General features: G+C 40.1%; 1 protein-coding gene across 2 annotated transcripts in view; it reads left to right on the top strand.

Annotated features, from left to right (window-relative positions):
- The first annotated feature begins 14,100 nt into the window (after nucleotides 1-14,100).
- FBXO28 (F-box protein 28) overlaps nucleotides 14,101-23,338 on the top strand; it is a 29,444-nt gene continuing 20,206 nt past the window's right edge. For both annotated transcript variants that reach the window (XM_036877039.2, XM_036877780.2), the window contains exon 1: nucleotides 14,101-14,385. In XM_036877039.2, coding sequence (XP_036732934.1) covers nucleotides 14,116-14,385 — 270 coding nt within the window. In that variant the 5' untranslated portion in view covers nucleotides 14,101-14,115. The remainder of the gene's footprint in view (nucleotides 14,386-23,338) is intronic.

The following is a 23,338-nucleotide window of genomic DNA, read 5'->3' as shown; positions in this document are numbered from 1 at the left end:
ATGGAGATCCAGCAATATATGGAAACAAATGATAACAAAAACACTAAGCCCCAACATCTGTGGGACACAGCAAAAGCAGTCTTAAGAGGAAATTATATAGCAATCCAAGCATATTTAAAAAAGGAAGAGCAATCCCAAATGAATGGTCTAATGTCACAATTATCGAAATTGGAAAAAGAAGAACAGATGAGGCCTAAGGTCAGCAGAAGGAGGGACATAATAAAGATCAGAGAAGAAATAAATAAAATTGAGAAGAATAAAACAATAGCAAAAATCAATGAAACCAAGAGCTGGTTCTTTGAGAAAATAAACAAAATAGATAAGCCTCTAGCCAGACTTATTAAGAAGAAAAGACAGTCAACACAAATCAACAGTATCAGAAACGAGAAAGGAAAAATTACGACGGACCCCACAGAAGTGCAAAGAATTATTGGAGAATACTATGAAAACCTATATGCTAACAAGCTGGGAAACCTAGGAGAAATGGACAACTTCCTAGAAAAATATAACCTTCCAAGATTGACCCAGGAAGAAACAGAAAATCTAAACAGACCAATTACCAGCAACAAAATTGAAGCGGTAATCAAAAAACTACCAAAGAACAAAACCCCCGGGCCAGACAGATTTACCTCGGAATTTTATCAGACATACAGGGAAGACATAATACCCATTCTCCTTAAAGTTTTCCAAAAAATAGAGGAGGAGGGGATACCCCCAAACTCATTCTATGAAGCTAACATCACCCTAATACCAAAACCAGGCAAAGACCCCACCAAAAAAGAAAACTACAGACCAATATCCCTGATGAACGTAGATGCAAAAATACTCAACAACATATTAGCAAACCGAATTCAAAAATACATCAAAAGGATCATACACCATGAACAAGTGGGATTCATCCCAGGGATGCAAGGATGGTACAACATTCGAAAGTCCATCAACATCATCCACCACATCAACAAAAAGAAAGACAAAAACCACATGATCATCTCCATAGATGCTGAAAAAGCATTTGACAAAGTTCAACATCCATTCATGTTAAAAACTCTCAGCAAAATGGGAATAGAGGGCAAGTACCTCAACATAATAAAGGCCATCTATGATAAACCCACAGCCAACATTATATTGAACAGCGAGAAGCTGAAAGCATTTCCTCTGAGATCGGGAACTAAACAGGGATGCCCACTCTCTCCACTGTTATTTAACATAGTACTGGAAGTCCTAGCCACGGCAATCAGACAAAATAAAGAAATACAAGGAATCCAGATTGGTAAAGAAGAATTTAAACTGTCACTATTTGCAGATGACATGATACTGTACATAAAAAACCCTAAAGACTCCACCCCAAAACTACTAGAACTGATATCGGAATACAGCAAAGTTGCAGGATACAAAATCAACACACAGAAATCTGTGGCTTTCCTATACATTAGCAATGAACCAACAGAAAGAGAAATCAGGAAAACAACTCCATTCACAATTGCATTAAAAAAAAAAAAAATACCTAGGAATAAACCTAACCAAAGAAGTGAAAGACTTATATTCTGAAAACTACAAGTCACTCTTAAGAGAAATTAAAGGGGACACTAACAGATGGAAACTCATCCCATGCTCGTGGCTAGGAAGAATTAATATCGTCAAAATGGCCATCCTGCCCAAAGCAATATACAGATTTGATGCAATCCCTATGAAACTACCAGCAACATTCTTCAATGAACTGGAACAAATAATTCAAAAATTCATATGGAAACACCAAAGACCCTGAATAGCCAAAGCAATCCTGAGAAAGAAGAATAAAGTAGGGGGGATCTCACTCCCCAACTTCAAGCTCTACTATAAAGCCATAGTAATCAAGACAATTTGGTACTGGCACAAGAGCAGAGCCACAGACCAATGGAACAGACTAGAGAATCCAGACATTAACCCAGACATATATGGTCAATTAATATTTGATAAAGGAGCCATGGACATACAATGGCAAAATGACAGTCTCTTCAACAGGTGGTGCTGGCAAAACTGGACAGCTACATGTAGGAGAATGAAACTGGACCATTGTCTAACCCCATATACAAAAGTAAACTCAAAATGGATCAAAGACCTGAATGTAAGCCATGAAACCATTAAGCTCTTGGAAGAAAACATAGGCACAAACCTCTTAGACATAAACATGAGTGACCTCTTCTTGAACATATCTCCCCGGGCAAGGAAAACAACAGCAAAAATGAGTAAGTGGGACTATATTAAGCTGAAAAGCTTCTGTACAGCAAAAATCCTTCCAGAGTTTGTTTCACTTCTGTAATCTCCTTCCAGACATCTGTAATCTCCCTCCAGACTTCATCCCTTAGCTCTTGTATATTTCTCTGCATCTCCGTCAGCATGTTTATGATTTTTATTTTGAATTCTTTTTCAGGAAGACTGGTTAGGTCTGTCTCCTTCTCTGGTGTTGTCTCTGTTGTCTTTGTCTGCCTGAAATTTTGCCTTATCATGGCAATAGAGATAATTTGCAGAGCTAGCACGAGTGACGGCTGGAAGAACTTCCCTTCTTGTTTGTTTGTGGCCTTCCTCTCCTGGGAGAACAGCTACCTCTAGTGGCTTGTGCTTGGCAGCTGCATGCAGACAAAGATTCTGATTCTTGCCCGGCTGCTATGGAGTTTATCTCTGCTGTTGCTGTGGGCGTGGCCTGCCTTGGGCCGCTGCTTCAATGTGGTGGAGCTGCGTTGGAGGGGGAACAGCTGGGAGGCTGTTTGTCTCTGTAAGGGGCCTCCGTGCTCCCTGCTGCCCAGGGGGTTAGAGTGCCCAGAGTTCCCCAGATTCCCTGCTGCTGGACTAAGTGTCCCAGGACGCTTCTGTCTAGCCGTTCGGTCCCTGTCCCTTTAAGACTTCCAGAAAGCACTCGCTTTTCTTTGTCCCCTGGGTGCCGTCTGCGGGGACCCGCTCACAGGTCTTACTGTCCTATTTTCCTATTATCCAGGACCCGACGCATGCACTCTGTCTGTGCTCTGGTGCGGATGGCTAGGGCTGGCTATTTAGCAGTCCTTGGCTCCCTCTCCCTCCCTGCTCTGACTCCTCTCCTCCCGCCCGGAGCTGGGGTATGGGGCGCTTGGGTCCCACCGGGCCACAGCTTGTATCTTACCCTCTTCACAAGGTGCTGGGTTCTTGCAGGTGTGGATGTGGTCTGGATGTTGTCCTGTGTCTTCTGGTCTCTCTTTTAGGAGGAGTTGTCTTTGTTGCATTTTCAAAAATATATGTGGTTTTGGGAGGAGATTTCCACTGCTCTACTCACGCTGCCACCTTGGCTCTGCCTCCTCTTTAGGGTTTTTTATGTACAGTATCATGTCATCTGCCAATAGTGACAGTTTAACTTCTTCTTTACCAATTTGGATTCCTTGTATTTCTTTGTTTTGTCTAATTGCTGTGGCTAGGACCTCCAGTACTATGTTGAATAACAGTGGGGAGAGTGGGCATCCATCTTGTTCCTGATCTCAGAGGGAAAGTCTTCATATGCTTTTGATTTTTTGCAGAATTACTAAATTGTGTCATGCCTTTTTCAGGATATCTTCTCAGGAGACACATGTCCCTCCTCACATATCTTGCAATGTTATTTCTGATCATTTGGTTATGGTGGTATCCACCAAATTTCTCAATTGTATTCATTTTTACCACTGAAATTAATATGTAATTTGTGGGGAGTTGAGATTGTGTAAATATTATGTGAAAGGGTATCTTGCCACGACCCTCCTTACCCAGGACAACTCAGCAGACACAGGCCAATGCAAAAGAATTTATTATTTGAAAGAGAGAGTGGCTGCCCCAGAGGGAGGGGGAGAGAGAGAGAGAGAGAGAGTGCAGGGAGAGCAGGGGGACAGAGAGACAGAGACAAAGAGAGAGAGGGCAGCAGCATGGTGCAGAGCGTTGTGCCTTTTATTGTGGCAGATCCGCTCGGCCTGTCGCCTTGGGGGAGGGTCAGGATATTTACAGATAAGGTGGGGTAAGCCCAGGCAGGACCCAGGCAAGCCCAGGCATAATTCTCACCAGCTTATGTGCTTGGGACCATGGGGCAAATGGAGGATGACTTACTATTTTACTATATTCCCCTCTTTTCTGTTTCATAAGTGGTAGAGGATTTGGGAAGGGGTGAAGGTCAGTCTTTAGTAACTGCTTCCTGCTGATTAGGGGTGATGAAGTTCATTTTTGTATTGATGGGGGTGGTCCTCAGATGAGCCCTTGGTCTGCAGTGGCGATGGCATGTTCCAGGTTCAATAAGGATCATCGTCTTTGGAGAGGGGTTGGTAATCCTGTAATATAATCCGGTTAAAGATTTGATTAGAAATTTTTTACATTGGGGCTGATTGCTATGTTTACATAGGGTGGCTGAGTTATAGCATTGATGGGGACCTATGTGTAGGCAGAAAAGCAACCTGTAGGGCAAAGGGAATCCTTGATGGTGCAATCTTTTGGACAGTCTGAAAGAGAAGGGCTGGTGTTGGGAAGATAGTGTAAGATTAAATTCTAGCCGGAATAAGCAGGCAAAGACAGGCAACAAAGGGCCAGGTAATTTATTTAAATACCCCCGGGTGAGGTTCTGTAGCCTTCTTGCCAGAGGCCAGAGAAGTCACTGCCGGTTAGGGTGGTGGGGCGCTTATAAGGGATTAGGAGGGGGAGGTGTGGGCAAGCTATCCTAGGGGGTGTTGAGAGGTATGATTGCCTAAAGGTGACATAATAGTCAACTAGAAACTTTTTTCTTTCCAAAAGGGAGGAGGCTGACATCCCGGTCTTAGTTTGCACATCAGGATGGAATTCAGGGAGAGCTGTCCCCTTTCCATATACGGCATGGACTTTGGGGTCTGGTCTGTTCTCCCCCTATGGCATCTCTCTGTTCTGTTTGCATGTCCTTGTTTTTCCTTTCTCCAGCCTAACAGATAGGTCTGGTTTGAGATTAAGTGTTAAGACCAGGGTTAACAATCCTGAGGCATGACACATGGCGGTTGTAAGGGAGGTCTTAGGACTCCGTGCTGGCAGAAACTTCTTCAGTGATGAGTGGAAGTGGAGATGAGCATCACGAAATGCAGAGAGTAAGAGGTCCCATCAGGGTGGAGAAGTAGGAACCTGTGGGAGATTTGGTGGGAGGGGAATAAGGTGAGACAAACAGCTTAAGGTGGGAGTTGTGTATCCAATGGAGAAGACTCTGGAGTTTAACTGCAGTTGGTGTGGAAAGGATTACTGTGTATGGTCCTTTGCCATTTGCGAATTAGGGATGGTGTCTTTGTTGTTTGGAACGGGCATGGTTTGGAGAAGTTTTTTCCTGTCTATGGTAATGCCCTTGTAGCATGGGGAGAGCTGAACTCCCAGGTATGTGACCTGAGTGGCAGACAGCTGACGTTTGGAGGGTGAAACCTGATAGCCGTGTTCTGAGAGAAAGTTTAAAAGGAGAATAGTATCTTGTTGAGAGGTTTGTAGGGAGGGACTGCACAGGAGATCATCTACATATTGAAGGCGGGTGGAGCTCGAGAGAGTAAGGGATTGAGGTCTTGTGCTAGAGCCTGTCCAAAAACGTGGGGACTATCTCTAAAGCCTTGGGGAAGGACTTGTTAAGTGTTCTCTGAATATTAAAAATTAACTTAACATAGGGAAATTCCTGCCTTGATTTTTCTCTGGAATTTGGTCTGGGAGTATATCAAAAGGTTGCCTGCTCAGCTCCCAAGGTGGGCTGAGGTATTGTCTATTTGCTAAAGAATCCTGTCTTTTAATATGCCATCTACATCTGGGTCTGCATGCTAAATTAGTTGATCAGTTTGCAAAATTACCTAATCAGATCTGAAGGAGGAAAGATAGCTCATAGGCCTGGGCCTTTTAGTATGCTGAAGTGAATCTTATACACGATTACAAATGATTAGCATAATAAAACATGTGCTACTCTTCTTTATCTGGGGAACATTAACTGATCTCACTGAAGAATGATTCTATGAACTAAGATACGATATGAAAAAGAATTTCCAACATCAGCACTCTCGGGAAGACTCATGACAGAAGATGGTCAGCAAAAAAAAAAAATCCAACAAAGATCCACGCACTGTCACAGGTGTAGATGCACTCATCCCACCAGTTCCTGGACTTGCCATGGGAATGATGAAGGAGATATCTAAGCTGGCCTGTGCATACAGTAAAACAAAAAATTGGACTGGATCTATACTGTTGGAACTCAACCAAGAATTAGGAGAAGTGCAAATTGTAGCACTCCAAAATCTTACCACCACAGACTATTTATCGTTAAAAGAACATATGGGATATGAACAGTCCCCAGGAATGGGTTGTTCTAGTTTATCTGAATTCTCTCAGACTGTTTAAGTTCAGTCGGACAATATCCACCATATCATAGATAAGTTTTCACAAATGCCTAAGGTGCCTAACTGGTTTTCTTGGTTTCACTGCAGATGGCTGGTAATTACAGGTATGCTTTGGTTAGGTAACTATATTCCTATTAAGTTAATGTGTGTGCACAATTTAATTAGTAGTTTAAAACCTATACATGCTGAAGTTACTCTACAAGAAGATATGTCAAAGAAATAATCAATCTTCCCAGGTTTTCTTCTGCCTGCTACTTCTATAGCTTTTCTTCTTCCTACCTAATCACAACCTTTAAATAGAACTCGTGCCACATGTCGAATTTACCGAGTATCATAATTCTTCCAAGTGGTAAAGACACCTCAAGACAAATGCTGGGCATAGAAGCTACAGGGCATAAATATGCAAAGAAGTAAAAAGCTAACCTTTTCAAACAATAAGGCTTCTCTCTCACTTACCAACTTAACATTTCCCTGTATGGCCCCGGAAGATGACTGGTTAGCCAGAGACGGGTAAGATTCCTCAAGGGAGGAACAACCTAAGACAGGCACAGTCGCACGGGGCCATCTGGTGAGAAAATGGGGAGCAGCAGAGGTGAGGCTTAGAACCTCCCCCCTCATGTTCTGAGAGAAATCTTCTGCATACATGGATGTTTATTGCCCTCGTCTAGCTCGGATTAACACATAGTCTACAGGCACACACCTGATCATCTACATTTGCTCTCTTACAACACTAAACTCTGTTTTCTACCTTTATCTCGTATCTACCTACCACTTCAGCATTTTATTAAAAATAATAATAATAGAGAAATGTGGTATCCACATATAAATCAAGTTTAAAAATCAAATGAATATTCATATTTGAACTGACTGTGTATAGTTCATAATGCATGAACAAAACCGAAAGCTTCTATGATGACTGCCCTTGCACTGCTCACCATGTAACTTATTCACTATGTAAGAATTTGTACTCCATGTAAGAATTTGTTCGTTATGCATCAGAAGATTTGAGACTGACGAAAATTAGGCTTGGGGTGCATTAATGATTGTGCATTGAGTATTGACCCCCCTATACAGAAATTTATTGTGGTTAACAACTATTTGATCAATAAATATGAGAGATGCCCTCACAAAATATATATATATATAAACACACTTCCAATTGTAAAATAAATAAGTAACCGGGATGTAATGTATAGCATAAGGAATATAGTCAAAATATTGTAACAACTTGGTATGGTGATAGCTGGTACCTAGAATTATCATGTATATAAATGTTGAATCACTGTGTTGTACACCTGAAACTAATGTAATGTAATACTGTTGTCAATTACCCTTCAATAAAAAATAATAATAATAATAAAAATAAAAAATAAGAAAAATAAAAAAATAAAAAAAAGAATGATTCTAGAGCTTAAAGTTCAACAGTTTTAATGGGGGGGGGGTGTTCCTAGCATGTAGTTACATTGCTCTGACTGCAAATATCCTGCCTTGCTTTCTCCAGAGGCTCTCACCTTATTCTGTCTAAGCCTATGGTCCCTGTCTCATTCTCCCCTCTACAGATAGAGACTGTAGCTGCTGCTAGGGAAAAGGGGTGATGGCCGCTCTGGCTGCTTCATGCTGAGAGGGGGCGCAGTAAAGGGTGCAGCTAGGTCTCCATTACCGGTCAGTTGAGAGGGCCTCGGAAGGTTGGCATTTCTATTCTGGGTTTCATTTCTATTGCTATTTCCAATTTTGTGGCTTCTAAGCAAGATAAAATAAATTGTGTTATTAGGTTAAGTAGCAACATCTGAAGTTGGATTTTCCATTCTGGAAGGACAAACTTGATAAGATTAAGAATGCATGGTTGAATATGAGAACTAGAAATATGAAGAGTCTAATTGAGAATCATAGCCAGGTATCATGGGGAAACCAGAATTTTGGATTGAGTTTACATCTCAATGACTAGTATTAGGATTTACTATAGATAAGACTGCATTATTGAAACAATACTTTTCTCTAAAATCACCCTCATTTTTATTAGAAGTAGCCAGATTAAGAAAATAATTAACAGTTGGCTTGATTATTTGCATAATTGCAGCAAGAAGAGTAATTGATTACATGGGATCTTTTAAATGTGCTTTGCTGGAACTTTTTGTAAGGAATTTCAGATTGAACATTTTTTAAAAATTTTATTTTGGTATCATTAATCTACAATTACATGAAGGACATTATATTTAGTAGGCTCCCCCTTCACCAAATCTCCCCCACATCCCCGTTCACAGTCACTGTCCATCAACATGCTGTAAAATCACTACTTGTCTTCTCTGTGTTGCACAACCCTCCCTGTGCCCCCCCCACACTATACATGCTAATCGTAATGCCCCCTTTCTTTTTTTCCCACCCTTATCCCTCCCTTCCCACCCGTCCTCCCCTGTGCCTTTCCCTTTGGTAACTATTAGTCCATTCTTGGGTTCTGTGAGTCTGCTGCTGTTTTGTTCCTTCAGTTTTTGCTGTTGTTATACTCCACAGATGAGTGAAATCATTTGGTACTTGTCTTTCTCCACCTGGCTTATTTCGCTGAGCATAATGTCCTCCAGCTCCATCCATGTTGTTGCAAATGGTAGGATTTGTTTTCTTTTTATGGCTGAGTAATATTCCATTGTGTATATGTACCACATCTTCTTTATCCATTCATCTACTGATGGACATTTAGGTTGCTTCCATATCAGATTGAACTTTTAAGGGCTTCTTGAGGCCAGAAAGCCAAGCCAGACTTGCCATCAGGTTGTGCCTGCAGTAGCTGTCATTTTGGGTGAATTCCTCTCTTCTTGAGGTTCCCAAGATATTCCTGAGGTTCCTGCACCTGCCAGGAAGTGACCTTCCTTACTCACCTGGTAAGGCTGCTGGGGACCCTGTAAGCAAGGTACCAGGCCAGTTCTTCCAAGGGGCTTTGTTGGCTCCATAAAGTCAACCTTAGTTCCTTAAAGCTGTCTGTTCACATATGAGTTTACACACATGTCTCTCAGGTATGATGTTCCAGTAAAAGCCTTGGTAATATAACCAGTGTTTTTAATTAGTCCTCTTACTAGGAAAGCAGATTCTTATTGAACTTGTGCAAATAAACATATTGCCATGAAATATAAAAATGGTCACTTAGAGTTTTTAAATTCTGGAGGGATCAGGTAGAGAGAAAGATAAAGTTTCAATTCTGCTTACAAAGACAGTCATTTACTAAACTGTTGTCAGCTTAAGAGAAAAAGCTTAAAACACTTTATCAACAACACTTGAAACAAAAAGCCACAAAATCATCTTCCTTAGTTTACTTAATCCTATGTAACTAATACCTGTTCTGCTGAAATCTAGTTTTTTACTAGTTTAGGAGTAATAAAACAGTGAGTATAGATGACAAAAGACTTACAAATGACAATGGTTAAAGATCTGATGAGAGCTTACTGTAAGACAGTTGTCATAAGGAAATTTGGATATTTCTGTGACACAAAACATTCAATAACAAAGTTTAGTATCATTCCCTTTGACAGTGCCTTCCAGGTATTTAAACAGGTAATTATATATCAGATAAATAAGCCAAATTAGCCAAATACTTTCTCCAATGAGAAAAAATTCCTCTGACATGTTCCATGGGCCCTCTGGAAAATATCAGACTTAACTAGAGGTAAAAGCACCTTTTTGCATTTGATTTTGGGAAGTTGTCAGAAGAAAGTTTCTTTGGCACTTGCTTAAATAGGATTATAGGTTGCTATGAAGCAGTATTTATCCATTTAACCAGAATTACAACAAAATATCTCAAAGGCAAATAAAAAAGGTTACAGAGTTGTTAGCAAAGTTTAGCTTTTAGTCCTTTTAATATTAAGATCTCATTTTCTTAAATACTCCGACAACTCACTGAGACTTTAAACATGAGAAACTGCTTTGATAAAACAATTAGAGAACCCTTTGTAATCTTTCAACATTAAGAGCAGACTAACAGTTAAGAAAACTTTCTTTTTAACTGAAAACAAAATTCTAATTTTGCTTTGTACTTGATATTGAGACTTATTTGCTTTAATTTCACACATCATGACCATATTAAATTATTTCACAAACTTTCTACAACCTTCTTTTTACATTCAGTGTTCTCCCTCTAAATAAACAGCTGTACTTTAGAACAAAGTTACTTTCTTTTATCAAAAGACACATTCTTTAGCATGTAGAAATGTTTTCCTTATTACTTTAAGTAGTTTTATTTTGAACTTAAAACTATTAGTGAACACTGAGACATAGGCTATTGTAAACTGTTACACTAGCATTCTTTAGATTGACAAATTTATGAACACATTTTATAATTTTAGAACCGTGTGCTTTGCAGCACAATCTTACTAAGCACAAAGTGTGTCTAAACTTTGCAAAACTTTAAGGTTTTAGGTTACCACAAAGATTCTCAGGCTGTTTGTAGGTATACACACTGTAACACACTATTATTATTAAGATGTTTACTTGCTACACTTAGTTTATTCATTCCCAACAACTATGATATTTTACTCACATTAGACAAAGCTACCCTTCACTTTAAGCATTTTTCTTTGAAAGATTTAACAGATAACATCAACTTAAATGACTTTAGGTAAACTTAGGCAGCTGATAACCATAAGGACATGTCTATTTCAGTTCTTAAATTAGCATTAATGAGGTAGAAAAATATTTTTCTTTTACACACTTAGACACACAAACATACAGATTGAGATGTAATGATACAGTGAGAGGACAGACAGAGCTCCTGGCATGAGCCAGGAGGGGACAAGAGAGCCGGTGGTGGTGCATTGTCTAGGAGGTTTTATAGACAGGTGAGGATATTTGGGAACGTGAAAAAAGCTTAGGGGTGTGGACTTTAAGGCAAGTAGTAGGTGTTTAGGATTGCAGGAGAGACAGAGAGAGAGAGAGAGAGAGAGAGAGAGAGAGAGAGAGAGAGAGAGAGAGCTTGTTTTCAGAGGTAGGAGAAAGCCTGGATATATGGGATCTCTTTCCATTTGCCCGTGTGCTCACAGAAGTTGTATAAGTCGTGGAGAATTTTAGGATCTAAAGAGCCATTTGGGGGCCATTTAGACTGATTGTCCAAGGGATATTGTGGCCAGACCTCATTACAGTAGCGAACAGGTTTGAGGTCTGGAGTGAAGTAGAGGGGCTTTAGATTATTGAGTAAGCACCTTGGCGGTGAATTTGCGGGAATGAGGGGCCAGATCCCATGGGGGGAACAGAGACCATTCAGAAGTTGCTGAGCCATCCGTGAGTGATTGAGAAGGTCACAGTTAGGGGGTCTTCACCACCTTGAACTGTGGGGTCGAGGCAAAAATGCCGAGGAGGCTCAGTACCTGGTACCAGGAGTTTACTAATAGAGTAGATACGTAGATATAGGGAGACCGGGCCTCAGTGGATGAGGATTCTCACCATGGGGAGGCAGAGAAGGGTCGACTAAGGGGATCAACCGTGACTCTGAAAGTTGTGGTTGGGGGTGCCCCTGTCCCAGAGGAGCCCTTGGGGGTGCCGGACACTCAACGGTCACTTCCCAGGTTCCAAAGGGACATCTAAGTCGACCATGAAGAGGAGACTTACCAAATTGAAGGCCAGTGTTGGGCAAGAAGACGAGGGACCAGGGAAATGGATGGTGAGCCCGTGGAGGAGGATCGGGCAGTGGGGGTTCCCAGAGCAGCTCAGGTTCCCAGAGGAAGAGCAGAGTCAATGGGAAAACCTCATCCAAAGTCATGGCACCAATGAAAGGGTATCTCGCAGTGACCCTCCTTACCCACCTTACCCAGGAGGACTCAGGAGACATGGGCCCATGCAAGAGATTTTATTATCTGAAAGAGAAAGTGGCTGCCCCAGGGGGAGGGGGGAGGGAGACAGAGAGGGAGAGGGGGGAAGGGGAGGGGAAAGGGAAGGGGAGGGGAAGGAGAGGGGGAAAGGGAGGGGGAGGGGGAGGGGAGGGGGAAAGGGAGGGGGAGGGGAGGGGAGTGGGGGAGGGGAGGGGAGGGGAGTGGGGGAGGGGAGGGGAGGGAGGGAGGGGGAGGGGAGTGCGGAGGGGAGGGGAGGGGAAAGGGGGGAGGGGAGAGAGAGAGAGAGCAGGCGAGAGCAGCGTACAGAGAGACAGAGACAAAGAGAGAGAGAGGGCAGCAACATGGTGCAGAGCATTGTGCCTTTCACTGTGGCGGATCACTAGGCCTTTTGCCTTGGGGGAGGGTCGGGATGTTTAGAGATAAGGTGGAGTAAGCCCAGGCATAATTCTCAACCGGCTTATGTGCTTAGGACCATGGGGCAAATGGAGGATGAATTGCTATTGATGCTGGGTTTCTTGTTCACAAAGCCAAAGAATGAGCTTAACAGTCAAGATAGGAGAGCAGGGTATAGGCTTTTATTTAGAGATAAAGTGAAAGAACAGAGCTCCCGGCTTACGCCAAGGAGGGGACAAGAGAGTCCATGGTGGTGCGTTGTCTAGGGGATTTGTAGGCAGTTGAGAGACCAACAGTTAGAGAGGTGGATCCACCAGATGGTCTCTAAGTGTTTATTTTTAAAGAGACACTAAGTTTCTTACCGGTTTTTCAGACTATTTTGTGGAGTTAACATAAGAAATTTACTGTTTTGATCCCTTCTCAGAATAGCAGTTTCTTGGTTTGGGAGCACATCAGTCAAGGCTGCTTGTTTTGCTTTCAAGGTGAGCTGAGTTACTGACTTGATTAGGGCTGGAGGAGGAAAAGCAGCATCTGGGTAAAGTTAAAGATAAACTGGACCTCTTGGCAGACTAAAGTAAATTTTACAATAGCCTCATTTAATTGATACAAACAAGACATGGGCTATGCTGAGGTATTTTCTTATCTGGGGAATGTTTAAACATTCCATGCCAGGTTATTCCTGGCTTTTTAGTTCTACCTAATCTTCACTAAGAATGCTTATATTCCTAGTTTGATATTTTACTTTAGAGAATTAATGTGACTCTCTTTGTTTAATTGTTTAATATGGAGTTTTGGTAGGGGTCTTTTTCTGGAGGCCCTCACCCTACTCTGACTACACCCACGGTCCCTGTCTCACTATTTTCTTATATTATGTTCCATATCACTTCTTTACTTTCTAGTTTTAGCATTTTTTGACGATTCTTGCCTAAACCAATTTTTTTGATAACTCACCTATTACAAAATATACTATTTTAAGAATGTGCAATTCAGTGGTTTTCGGTATACTCACAATGTTGTGCAACTGTCACCATTATCTAATCCCGAAACATCTTCACTAGCCCCAAACGAAACCCTGCACCCCTTGGCGGTCATTTCCCTTTCCTCCACTCCCTTCAGCCTCATGAAACCAGCAGTCTTGCTGTCTCTACAGACTTGGCTATTTCATACATTTGGTACAAATGGAATCGTACAGTACGTGGTCCTGCGTATATGGCTTCTGTCACTTAACGTAATGTTTTCAAGGCGCATAGTTTTGCTCAGTACATCTTTTATTTGCCTAAACTAATTATTACGATTCTTGAAAAACGACGATATTCGCACATCGTTCCCTACGCACTTATCAGGCAACATTACCTGTACCATCCTTTTCCAGAAAGCTCTAGAAGCAACAGGGCCGGAGTCATTCCGGACCCCAGGGAAAAGGCCTGAGAGGGTCGCCCAGGGTTACGGGACACACCCCGCGCGCCCCGAGGCCCCGCCCCTTCACGCGCCCCGCCCCAGCGGCCGGCGGACGTGACGCCCCGGAAGTGCCCTGTTCCCCTTGCAGTGGAGGAAGGAATCAAACCACCAAGATGGCGGCGGTGGCGGCGGAGGGGCGTATGGCTGAGGAAGGAGGCGGCGGCCACAGCGATGGCGGCTCCTCTTCGTCAGTGGACTCTACCCAGAGGCTGCCTCTTCAGCCCCCACCGCAGGCCCCGCAGCCGGGCTCCCAAGCGCCCCCCACCCCGGCGCTGGCTCCGGACCAGCTGCCGCAAAACAACACGCTGGTGGCGCTGCCCATCGTAGCCATCGAGAATATCCTCAGCTTTATGTCTTACGACGAAATTAGCCAGCTCCGCCTGGTGAGACCCGCGGGATCCCGCCGCTGTCCGCCTGGTCGAGGTCTGGGGAGGGACGGCGACGGGCGCTTTCCCAGGGCGGCCGCTGGCGCGCGTGTCGACCCCGAGTCTCCGGGCGCCCATCGGCGGCACTGGCCCCGATTTCGCCATTGCTTTGGGACTGGGCACCGCCAAGGGTTCTCCGCGTGGGAGGGGTCCGCGGGCGGGGGGAGAGGGGCTTCCCCAGCGGCCGGCCTGCGCGCGGCCCCGAGGGCTCGCCTGGCCTTTGTGTCCCACTTGCGGGCCCAGCCGGACGGGGGCGCCGGAGGAAGCAGCGGGACCCTGGGTTGTCCCCAGCATCCCCTGATGGACCAGAGAAGCGGGCGACGGGTGCCCCCGACCCGGCGGAGATTGTCGGGACCCGGGCCCCTGTGACCCGCCCCGCGGCCCCCACGCCGAAGCCTGTCCTCTGACGGGCATTCTCTCCTGATTTATAAAAATGAATTGGCCATTGGGGTTTTACTTCATTCCAGAGGTTTGACTGACGGCTGAGTGAACGTCTTAGTTTGGATATTTTGCTTCCTCTCAGTGAATTTAAGTGGTAAGGAAATTGACGTAGGTGGACATTTTGAAGAGGTCGCAAACCGATTCTGTGTAGCAGCTAAACCTGTTTCGGATTGTTTTTAAGAGGACAAAGACATTATTTCTGAATGCTGTATATGGCAACTTCTTAATCAGTATGCCGTATTTTAGGTTTACTCCAGTTTAAAATTGATCATAATGACATTTTTCTAAGGAAGTCATACTTATTTTTACATAAAGTTTATTAATTAAAACTGATGACCAACCTTTATCCTAGTCAGCACAGCAGTTCAACCATGTCAGTCTGCAGGATGGAAAATTCTTCTGTTGTTGAAAAGTGGTATTTCACAATTGTCCCTGATTTTCCAGAATATGTCATTCTAGAATTTCACGTAGAATCCTAAATATTCCTTCAGATTTTTATAAAAGATGGTTTCATCAAGATTCATGGTATACAGTCGTGGTGTCTGGAAATTGGGCATAACATTTTATTGAATTGTGCCTTTCAACCAGACAATGGCTTTGTGAAGCTTGGAGTGTTTACAGTTCTGTTATATAAGTGTTGAGGAAAACTAGTTTTTTTTATTCACTTGTTGTTTTACTTTTTTAAAAATTAGGAAGATTTTTAAGTGGGGTAAAACCAGCCTGTCTTAGGGGACAGTTAAAACATTCCACAATTTATTAATAAATGACTAAATGACATCTCTTTTAAGTTAATATTCCATTGCATTCTTAATTTATAAGCATTATTCTAGCCTTTAAAAGATACAAATTTGTAGTTTCAAAGATTTTTCATAGGAATCCCTTACCACACTTCTGTGCCCCCCACAAAGATTCTTCCACCAGTTTTACATCTCAAAGATGGTTTTTTCTCTACTTTAGAAATGGGAACTATTTCCTTATTTCTTTAAGGTTATGAATAATTCTTAGATTAAATGAATACTCTTGTGGGGATCTGGAAGTATCTTTCGTTTTAGGTTCATTTATTTGGTGTCTTAAGGCACCGTTCAGTTAACATGGAAGAAAAACGTTCTTTCTTACCACTAGATGTCAGCATTAATTTAGTTACGACCTTCTTATGAAATTGGAAGGCTAGAGAAAGTGCGGGTGGGTGCTTTACATGCGTTTTTTATTTAAGTGGCCATTTATATCTAAAGAATTGTTTGCCAGAAATTGAAGGGACCTTAGAATGTGTGCTGCTATCTGGAGTTATGAATTACATGTTTCTTTTATTGGAAATATCTTTTTGAATGGAATTAAGGCTGGATATGCTTAGAAAGGATGATATTAACTAAGGACAGAATTAGTTTCTGTAGTGGCTGATGAGCTAGTTTATGCATCGTTCAGGTGTTTGGTTTTTTCTTCCTTCCCAGTTTTCTTGCCTTCTTAGAACCTCAGTCATAACCTTTGTTAACATCTAAAGTAGAAGACAGGTACACAACCCATGCACTTATTACCCTGTATTTTCTTGAAAAGATTTGCTCTTAGCCGAAATTGCTGAAGTGTTTTTCAATTATTTGTGCAATTTAGTTGATTATAATATTTGCTTCCTTTTGCCACGAATAATTGAAATTTGACTCTCCAGTCCAGTTACTTCCAAGGGACTGTCCAAATGCCTTATTAAGTTGCCTTTTTACTTTTTCTGCCATTGACTTTTTTTTTTTTTTTTTTTTAGAGGGCATTTCATATTTATTGATCAAATGGTTGTTAACAATAAAATTCTGTATAGGGGACTCAATGCGCAGTCATTAATCAAGCCTATATCTCAACAGTCTCCAATCTTCTGAAGCATAACAAACAAGTTCTTACATAGTGAACAAGGTCTTACATAGTGAATCAGTTCTTACATGGTGAACAGTGCAAGGGCAGTCATATCATAGTAACTTACGGTTTTGATCATGCATCATGAACTATAAACAATCAAGTCAGATATGATTATCCGTTTGATTTTTATACTTGATTTATATGTGAATCCCACATTTCTCCCTTATTATTATTATTATTATTATTATTTAATGAAGTGCTGAAGTGGTAGGTAGATGCAAGATAAAGGTAGAAAACATAATTTAGTGCTGTAAGAGCTGCCATTGACTTTTGCTCCAGAAACACACCCAGAGGTTGGAAATCCTGGTAACTCAGAAATAGTTCATTAACTATTTAACAACTCCCAATGTATTTTAAATTATTTGGCTTGAACACAACTTTTGAAATGACAAAACATGTACTTTGAGTTGTTTTTCCAGTAAGTCAGACAAATTTGTGCTGATGCAACCTTGCTAGGTATGAGAATTTTTGAAACAAGTGGCAAAGGTTAAGAAGTAAGGTCCTACCCCCTAGTAAGGGAGCAGATGAAAGCTAACTTTGACTCTTGAGTACAAGGTTCTCACTCACCGAAAAATGAGTGTAGAAGGGTTTTTTTTAATGTTTTTGAAAAATTGTTACCAGTTTTTTTCCTGTGTGATGTGAGTGGGGCTTCTATAAATATAATGTAATCCTATTAGTGGTTCAGGACTAAATTTGACTAAAGGTTAAATTCAGAAGTCTTTCTTATCTAGAATGAAGTGTTCCAATCAGTAATAAGAAACACAAGTACATGCTTTCATTCCACAGTATTTCTCTAAAGCACTTTAGTTAAATCTGTTACCCATTCAGAGTTCCTTTCACATCTTTTCTTAAACTACGTTAGAAAATTTCAGTTATTGGGAGGGTGGGTTAGTAGGAAAGATGAAGGATAATGAGAAAAATTATTTTTAATAGGCAGGCTTTCTCATATCTCTTTGTACCAGTAGTTCTCAAGTTATTTGTCTAAGGAACATCATTAGACTCTTAAAAGTTATTGAGGACCGTAAGAGCTTAGAAAACTCCATTGTATGTTTTAAGAGAGACTTAAATGGCAAATAACATCTAACTGAGAATAGTTTGGCCTCGCAGACCCTCAGAAGAATGTTGGGGACCCCAAGAGTCCATAGACCACACTTTGAGAACCACTTCTGTATTGCTGTTATAGAAAATACACTCTATACTGCTGATTTTTGTTTTTTCCCCACCATCTCATAATCAGGTTATTGATTTTATTAACAGATACTTAAGTACAAGTAAGAGAGTATTTGGGGGAACATTGATTTTTTCCAACAGATTCCATTCTCAAAGTGAAGAGGCTAAATCAGTAACTCTGTCCGCAATATGGTCAATGAGATCAAATGTACCCAGTTTTCTTGAGCACACTTACAGAGATACAGGATAACAAAGGCAGAGATAGTAAATTCAGGAGCGTTGATGTTAACCAGGAGGATTTAATCAGAAGAGGCTTCCTCAAGATAAATGGTTTTATTCAGTTAGTAAAGGTGGAAGAACATTCATAGCAGAAAAAGTGATAGCGAATGTAATGAAATACTTGGGAGAAATGTGACTTAACCAGAGGGGTTGAGATTGAATTTGGATGTGTGACATTTTATGTGTCCTAGACTAGTGGTCCTAATCCCCCTACCTTCTACCTTTTATTTCACAGACCAATCAATTTTAAGAAACTATTTTTGAGACCCTCCAGGGTTGACAACTTTTGGTGGGGGGAGCAAGCATGTTAAAAAAGCCCAGCAATTTCATCTCTTACCATCATCATTACCTCACAGAGACCAGTTAGGCCTGTGCCCCTTGGAGAGTGAGTAGTACAGATTCTTACAGTGCTGAGAAGGTGTGTCTTAAAGGGTGGCCTGTGCCTAATAAGACACTTTGTTTCATTGCGTTATGGGCGCTTTTCACAAGTTGAAGGTATGTGACAACCCTGCATCTTGCAAATCTGCCGATGCCATTTTTCCAACAGCCTTTGCTCACTCCATGTCTCTCTGTCACATTTTGGCAATTCTCACACTTATTTCAAACTTTTTCATTGTTATTGTTGTGGTGACCTGTGATCAGGGGTTACCACTTGCTGAAAGGTGATGGTTAACATGTTTTAGCAATAAAGGTTTTTTTTTTTTCATTTTTTATATTGAAGTACATACAATAAAATGCACAAATCTTAGTGTACAGCTTGATAGCAATAAAGTATTTTTAAATTAAGGTATGTACTTTTTTTTAGATATACTGTTAAATACTTAATAGACTACAGAGTAGTGTAAACATAACTTCGACATGCTCCAAGAAACAAAAAATTCACTTGACTCACTTTATTGCAATACTTGCTTTATTGCAGTGGTAGGGAACCAAACCTGCAAAATCTCTGAGGTAGGCCTGTAATTCCAGTTTCATGATTTTTGAGACTAGCCGTTCCTCCCAACCAGCTATCAGCATCTTGCACTTAAGATAGATTAAAACAAGCATCAGGCTGTTCAGTTTCCCAGACATCTTAGGCCTCTTCAAACACAGGCTTTTCTTCTGCCTTTAGCCTATCTTTCATTTCCCTCTCCTAGAAAATACCTGTGCCTTCAAGAGTCACCTCATGTGTTAGGACCTCAGTAAAGCCTTCAGTTCTTCTCTGAACTCTATTCAGTAGCGTTTCTAAGTTCCCATTTCAGCATTACTGTGCTTACATATTACATCTGAATTACCTTTGGAAGGGCCTGTTTCCCACTAAATTTAAGCCCCACATAGCCTTTCATCATGAATCCTGATGGCTCTAGATAAAATATAAGTACTCAGTTTGGTTGAATAAATGAAATAGTTCTTAAAATACTTAACTGTTGTGAATAATAGGTAGAAAATATGTCACTGTGAAATGTTTTCTGTATAAATTATAATAGTGTTGAAAACGCATTTCCTTAATGTTTACCTGCAACAGAGATTAGAAATTTTTAAATAAGAAGTTTTTAGTTTACATTTTACCATACCATTTTAAGAACTGAGTGACTAAAAAGTACTCTTAATGAGAATAAACATTGATGAGGTGATCTGAAGCTACTGTGCAATTAATAAGAATAATTCTTTACAGTATTGCATCAAGGAATCTTCATTTGTAATCAACATTTGGTTCCTCTATTAATGAGAATAATGGTAGAGATAATCAAAAACTCAGAATATTCAGAATTTTTCTTTTGACTTTTAGGATGCCTTATAGAAAATCTAGAAGCAGACTTTCTTCCTAATTGCTTTGCTCAGGCTAATATTAAAATCGATTGAGATTTTCTTTCCAAGTGAACATCTCTTGGGACTCCCCAAAGAATTTTCTAAAATACTGAAGTATTCTTAAGAGAGGCAGCAAGTTGAAGTCATATTTTTTGGAAGTGAGAGATGAGTTCACTGAGACAGCAAATCGGGCAAGAGAAGAAACAAATGCTCATATCTCATTCGTTGTTCATTTTTTAATATCACCCATCGTTAATTTTTTCCCACATTTGCTTTATCTCTTTCTCTTGTATGCTCATTGTCTCTCTCTCCAAATGTTTGTGTGTCTGACACATTTATTTTACTAAATTATTTGAAAGTAAGATGCAAAGATAATGAGATTTGCCCCTAAATACTTCTCTTATGTAAACACAGTATTACCACTTCCAAGGGATTTAACATTATAGTTTACATTCTGATTTCTCAGTTGTCCCCAAGGTGTCCTTTATAGCATTTGATGTGTGTGTGTGTCTGTGGGTGGGGGGTGGGGGGAGTTAGAGTCTTAAATCTAATAATGTATTAGTCTCTAATCTTGAACATTCCCCTCACTTTTTAAATTCTTTCATGCAGTAGAATTTTTGGAGAATTCAGGCCAGATTGCTTGTAAAATGTTCTACAGGCCAATTTTGTCTCATTTCCTCATTATTCATTTCTCATTTTTGAACTTTGAAAGAATTATATAGAAAGGTCTTGGTCTAGCTCCATTTCTGTCTATAAACTTTGGCGGTGTGATGAAAATCCCCCATAATGTCCTTAAAGTCTAATATTGCCTCAAGAAGTCCTGTTTTCTAGACTGGTGCCAACAGTGTCTGTAGCAGTGGAGTATAAGTTGAGACTGTAATCAGTTGAGAATAATTAGGATAATTATTTCAATCTATATTGCTGCAGATCACTAAATTTTAAAAGATACTAATTAGAAGACTGAATACTTAATTTCACTTTTGCCACTAAATAGCTTGATGACCTTGGACAAATCACATAATTTCTTAAGGCCTAAACTTCCTCACTATAAAAAGAAAGGGCAGTTCTGGTGCCTAAAGTTCCTGTTAGTTTGAGAGTTCTTAACAGCCTGAATTTAGCAGCCTGATCTTCTGTAATTGCTTTTTCTGGATTATTTGTAGAAAAACATCGTGTGCTTGATTCATATGAGAACTGTAAATTAGTAAATGGGTAAATAAAGAATTTGGTTCCATTACGATATTTCTTTGATTCTAAGATAGGAATAATTTCATATTTTAACATTGTTGAAATCAGAGTGTATTTAATCAACTTGTATGTATATTATTGTAGCAGTACTTTTTTCCAGAAGCGCTTTTATTAAATTGATAACATCTTAAAATCTCTACAGTATCTTAAAGAAGTCCAGCATACTATATTTCAGAGCCTCTAAAATCTCTAGAAAGAAATGCTGCTGATTATAATTGTAAGACACCATACATCATAAGACCATTCCAATGTCAAGTGTTAAAGTACGAAGAATGTGCATCTTAGCATCCACTAAAATTTGATATTAAAGATTAAATTTAATAGGAATTTAATTGTGAGTTTCCCAAAAATGTATGGCATATGTGTCTTAAAATTCTTAAGAAGGGGCATAATAAATTTAAAAGAATTTCTAAACAAACACAGTGAAGAAAAATTTTTATTACTGACTACTTAAGTAGAAAGTGATGAAAGGATAAACATGGCACTTTAAATCGTGAAATAATTAACATAACCCTTACCTGTTCCCTCAAACTAGAACAGCAGCAAGTAAGCGGCCCAAGTTACATGTCTTCATTGTAAGCTGGTTTATTTCACTCGTTCCCTTTTGTTTTTATAGTGTATATTTTTGCTGATCTGTAAATGTACTGATAGTTTTTGACATAATCATCATGTTTGTATAGACTGCAGAATTTTATTTTACTGTGTTGAGTAAATTGCCCTTTTTTTTTGCTTTGGGTTTTTGTTTTGGTTTAATAACCAGAGAGACGAAATTTCACTTTAGCCTTGGGAAATTATTAAGATACCTATAAATATAGAGGTGCACTTTAAATGAAATATTTGTATTGCAAGTTAGCATATATTATCAGTTATCATTAAATGCTCACCTTGAAGAAAATTGGAAAGAGGCCACATCGCTACTTTCTGACTAAACCAAAAGATACATGATCTGTTGTGTGTTCTTTTTGTGTTTTCATTCAGTCAACATTTATTGAACATCCATGAAAGGAAGAGTACCACATGAAATCTTTCCCTACAATACTGATTAATGCTTAAAATATTTCTTTTATGGCTTTTTTGGTTCTAATTTGTCTTTGTGACCTTTCTGGCCTTTGTGCCAGCATTTAACTGTTAATGTCAGTTGAGGCACTGTTTGTAAGCCTTTTGTTTTCTTATCTTATACTTCTGTATTTGGAGGTTTAGCCACAGTTTCACCTTTCTCCATATGAAATTTCTAAAACCACATTTTTAGTCCTAATACTACAGTTGCTTACAAAAAATGACTAGTCAACTGTCCCAATACTAGATCTTTAAAAAAAAAATAGGCAGTCTTTTCAAGTGATATCTCATTACTGTCTTATTTACCTGCTCAAAACATGGGAAATCTTATTTCTTTCAGCTTTTCCTCCACATCTGATCAGTCTTCAGAAGTGGGTTGCATGCTGATGACATACTTGTTCCAAATGTGGAGCTTTTGCATAGGCATCACCTCTAACTTGGCAGTCCTGGTCTCTCCTTCAAAGCCTAGTTCAAGTCTTGTATCTCGTGATATTGGTCCCTGGTGGGCCTCATCTGGCTATTTGTATCCCTCACTCAGTCCGGGCTCATATGCTCACACTAGTCAGCACTCATATATTTAGTTGAAGTTTTGGATTTTTTTAAACTGTCTAAATCCTAGAGCAGAATTTAGTATAATTAAATAAGTTACTGTCTTGGAAGTTTTTACAGTAGTAATTGACCTTAATTTTTTCTTTGTAAATTTATTGCTGCTAAAGTTTATTTCCATTATTTTATCTCAGAAATGATCAAAGATGTGAAGTCCACAAAGACAAGAAGTATATTTCTGCAAGATTGTGTTAGAAGGTGCCTCACATCAAATAGTTTTAACAACAAAAAAGTTTTTACAGGCCCCAATTTTTATACGCCAAAGGTACTATTTTCAAGGTTGGGGGCTGTTTTTCTTTTATTTGAAATTATCTGTTGACTTCCTACTGTGAAAAAAATGGGAATTTAGCTTGCTCTCTTAACCTCTCATCACACACGTAGACATACTCTTTTCCTTCCTACAGTAAGTTTTACCTTTTCCTCACAT

Source organism: Manis pentadactyla, chromosome 9 (genome assembly GCF_030020395.1).
Source record: "Manis pentadactyla isolate mManPen7 chromosome 9, mManPen7.hap1, whole genome shotgun sequence".
In the NCBI taxonomy this organism is placed as follows: domain Eukaryota; kingdom Metazoa; phylum Chordata; class Mammalia; order Pholidota; family Manidae; genus Manis; species Manis pentadactyla.
Note: the sequence above shows the minus strand (reverse complement) of the source record. Positions and strands in the feature narration are given on the sequence as shown.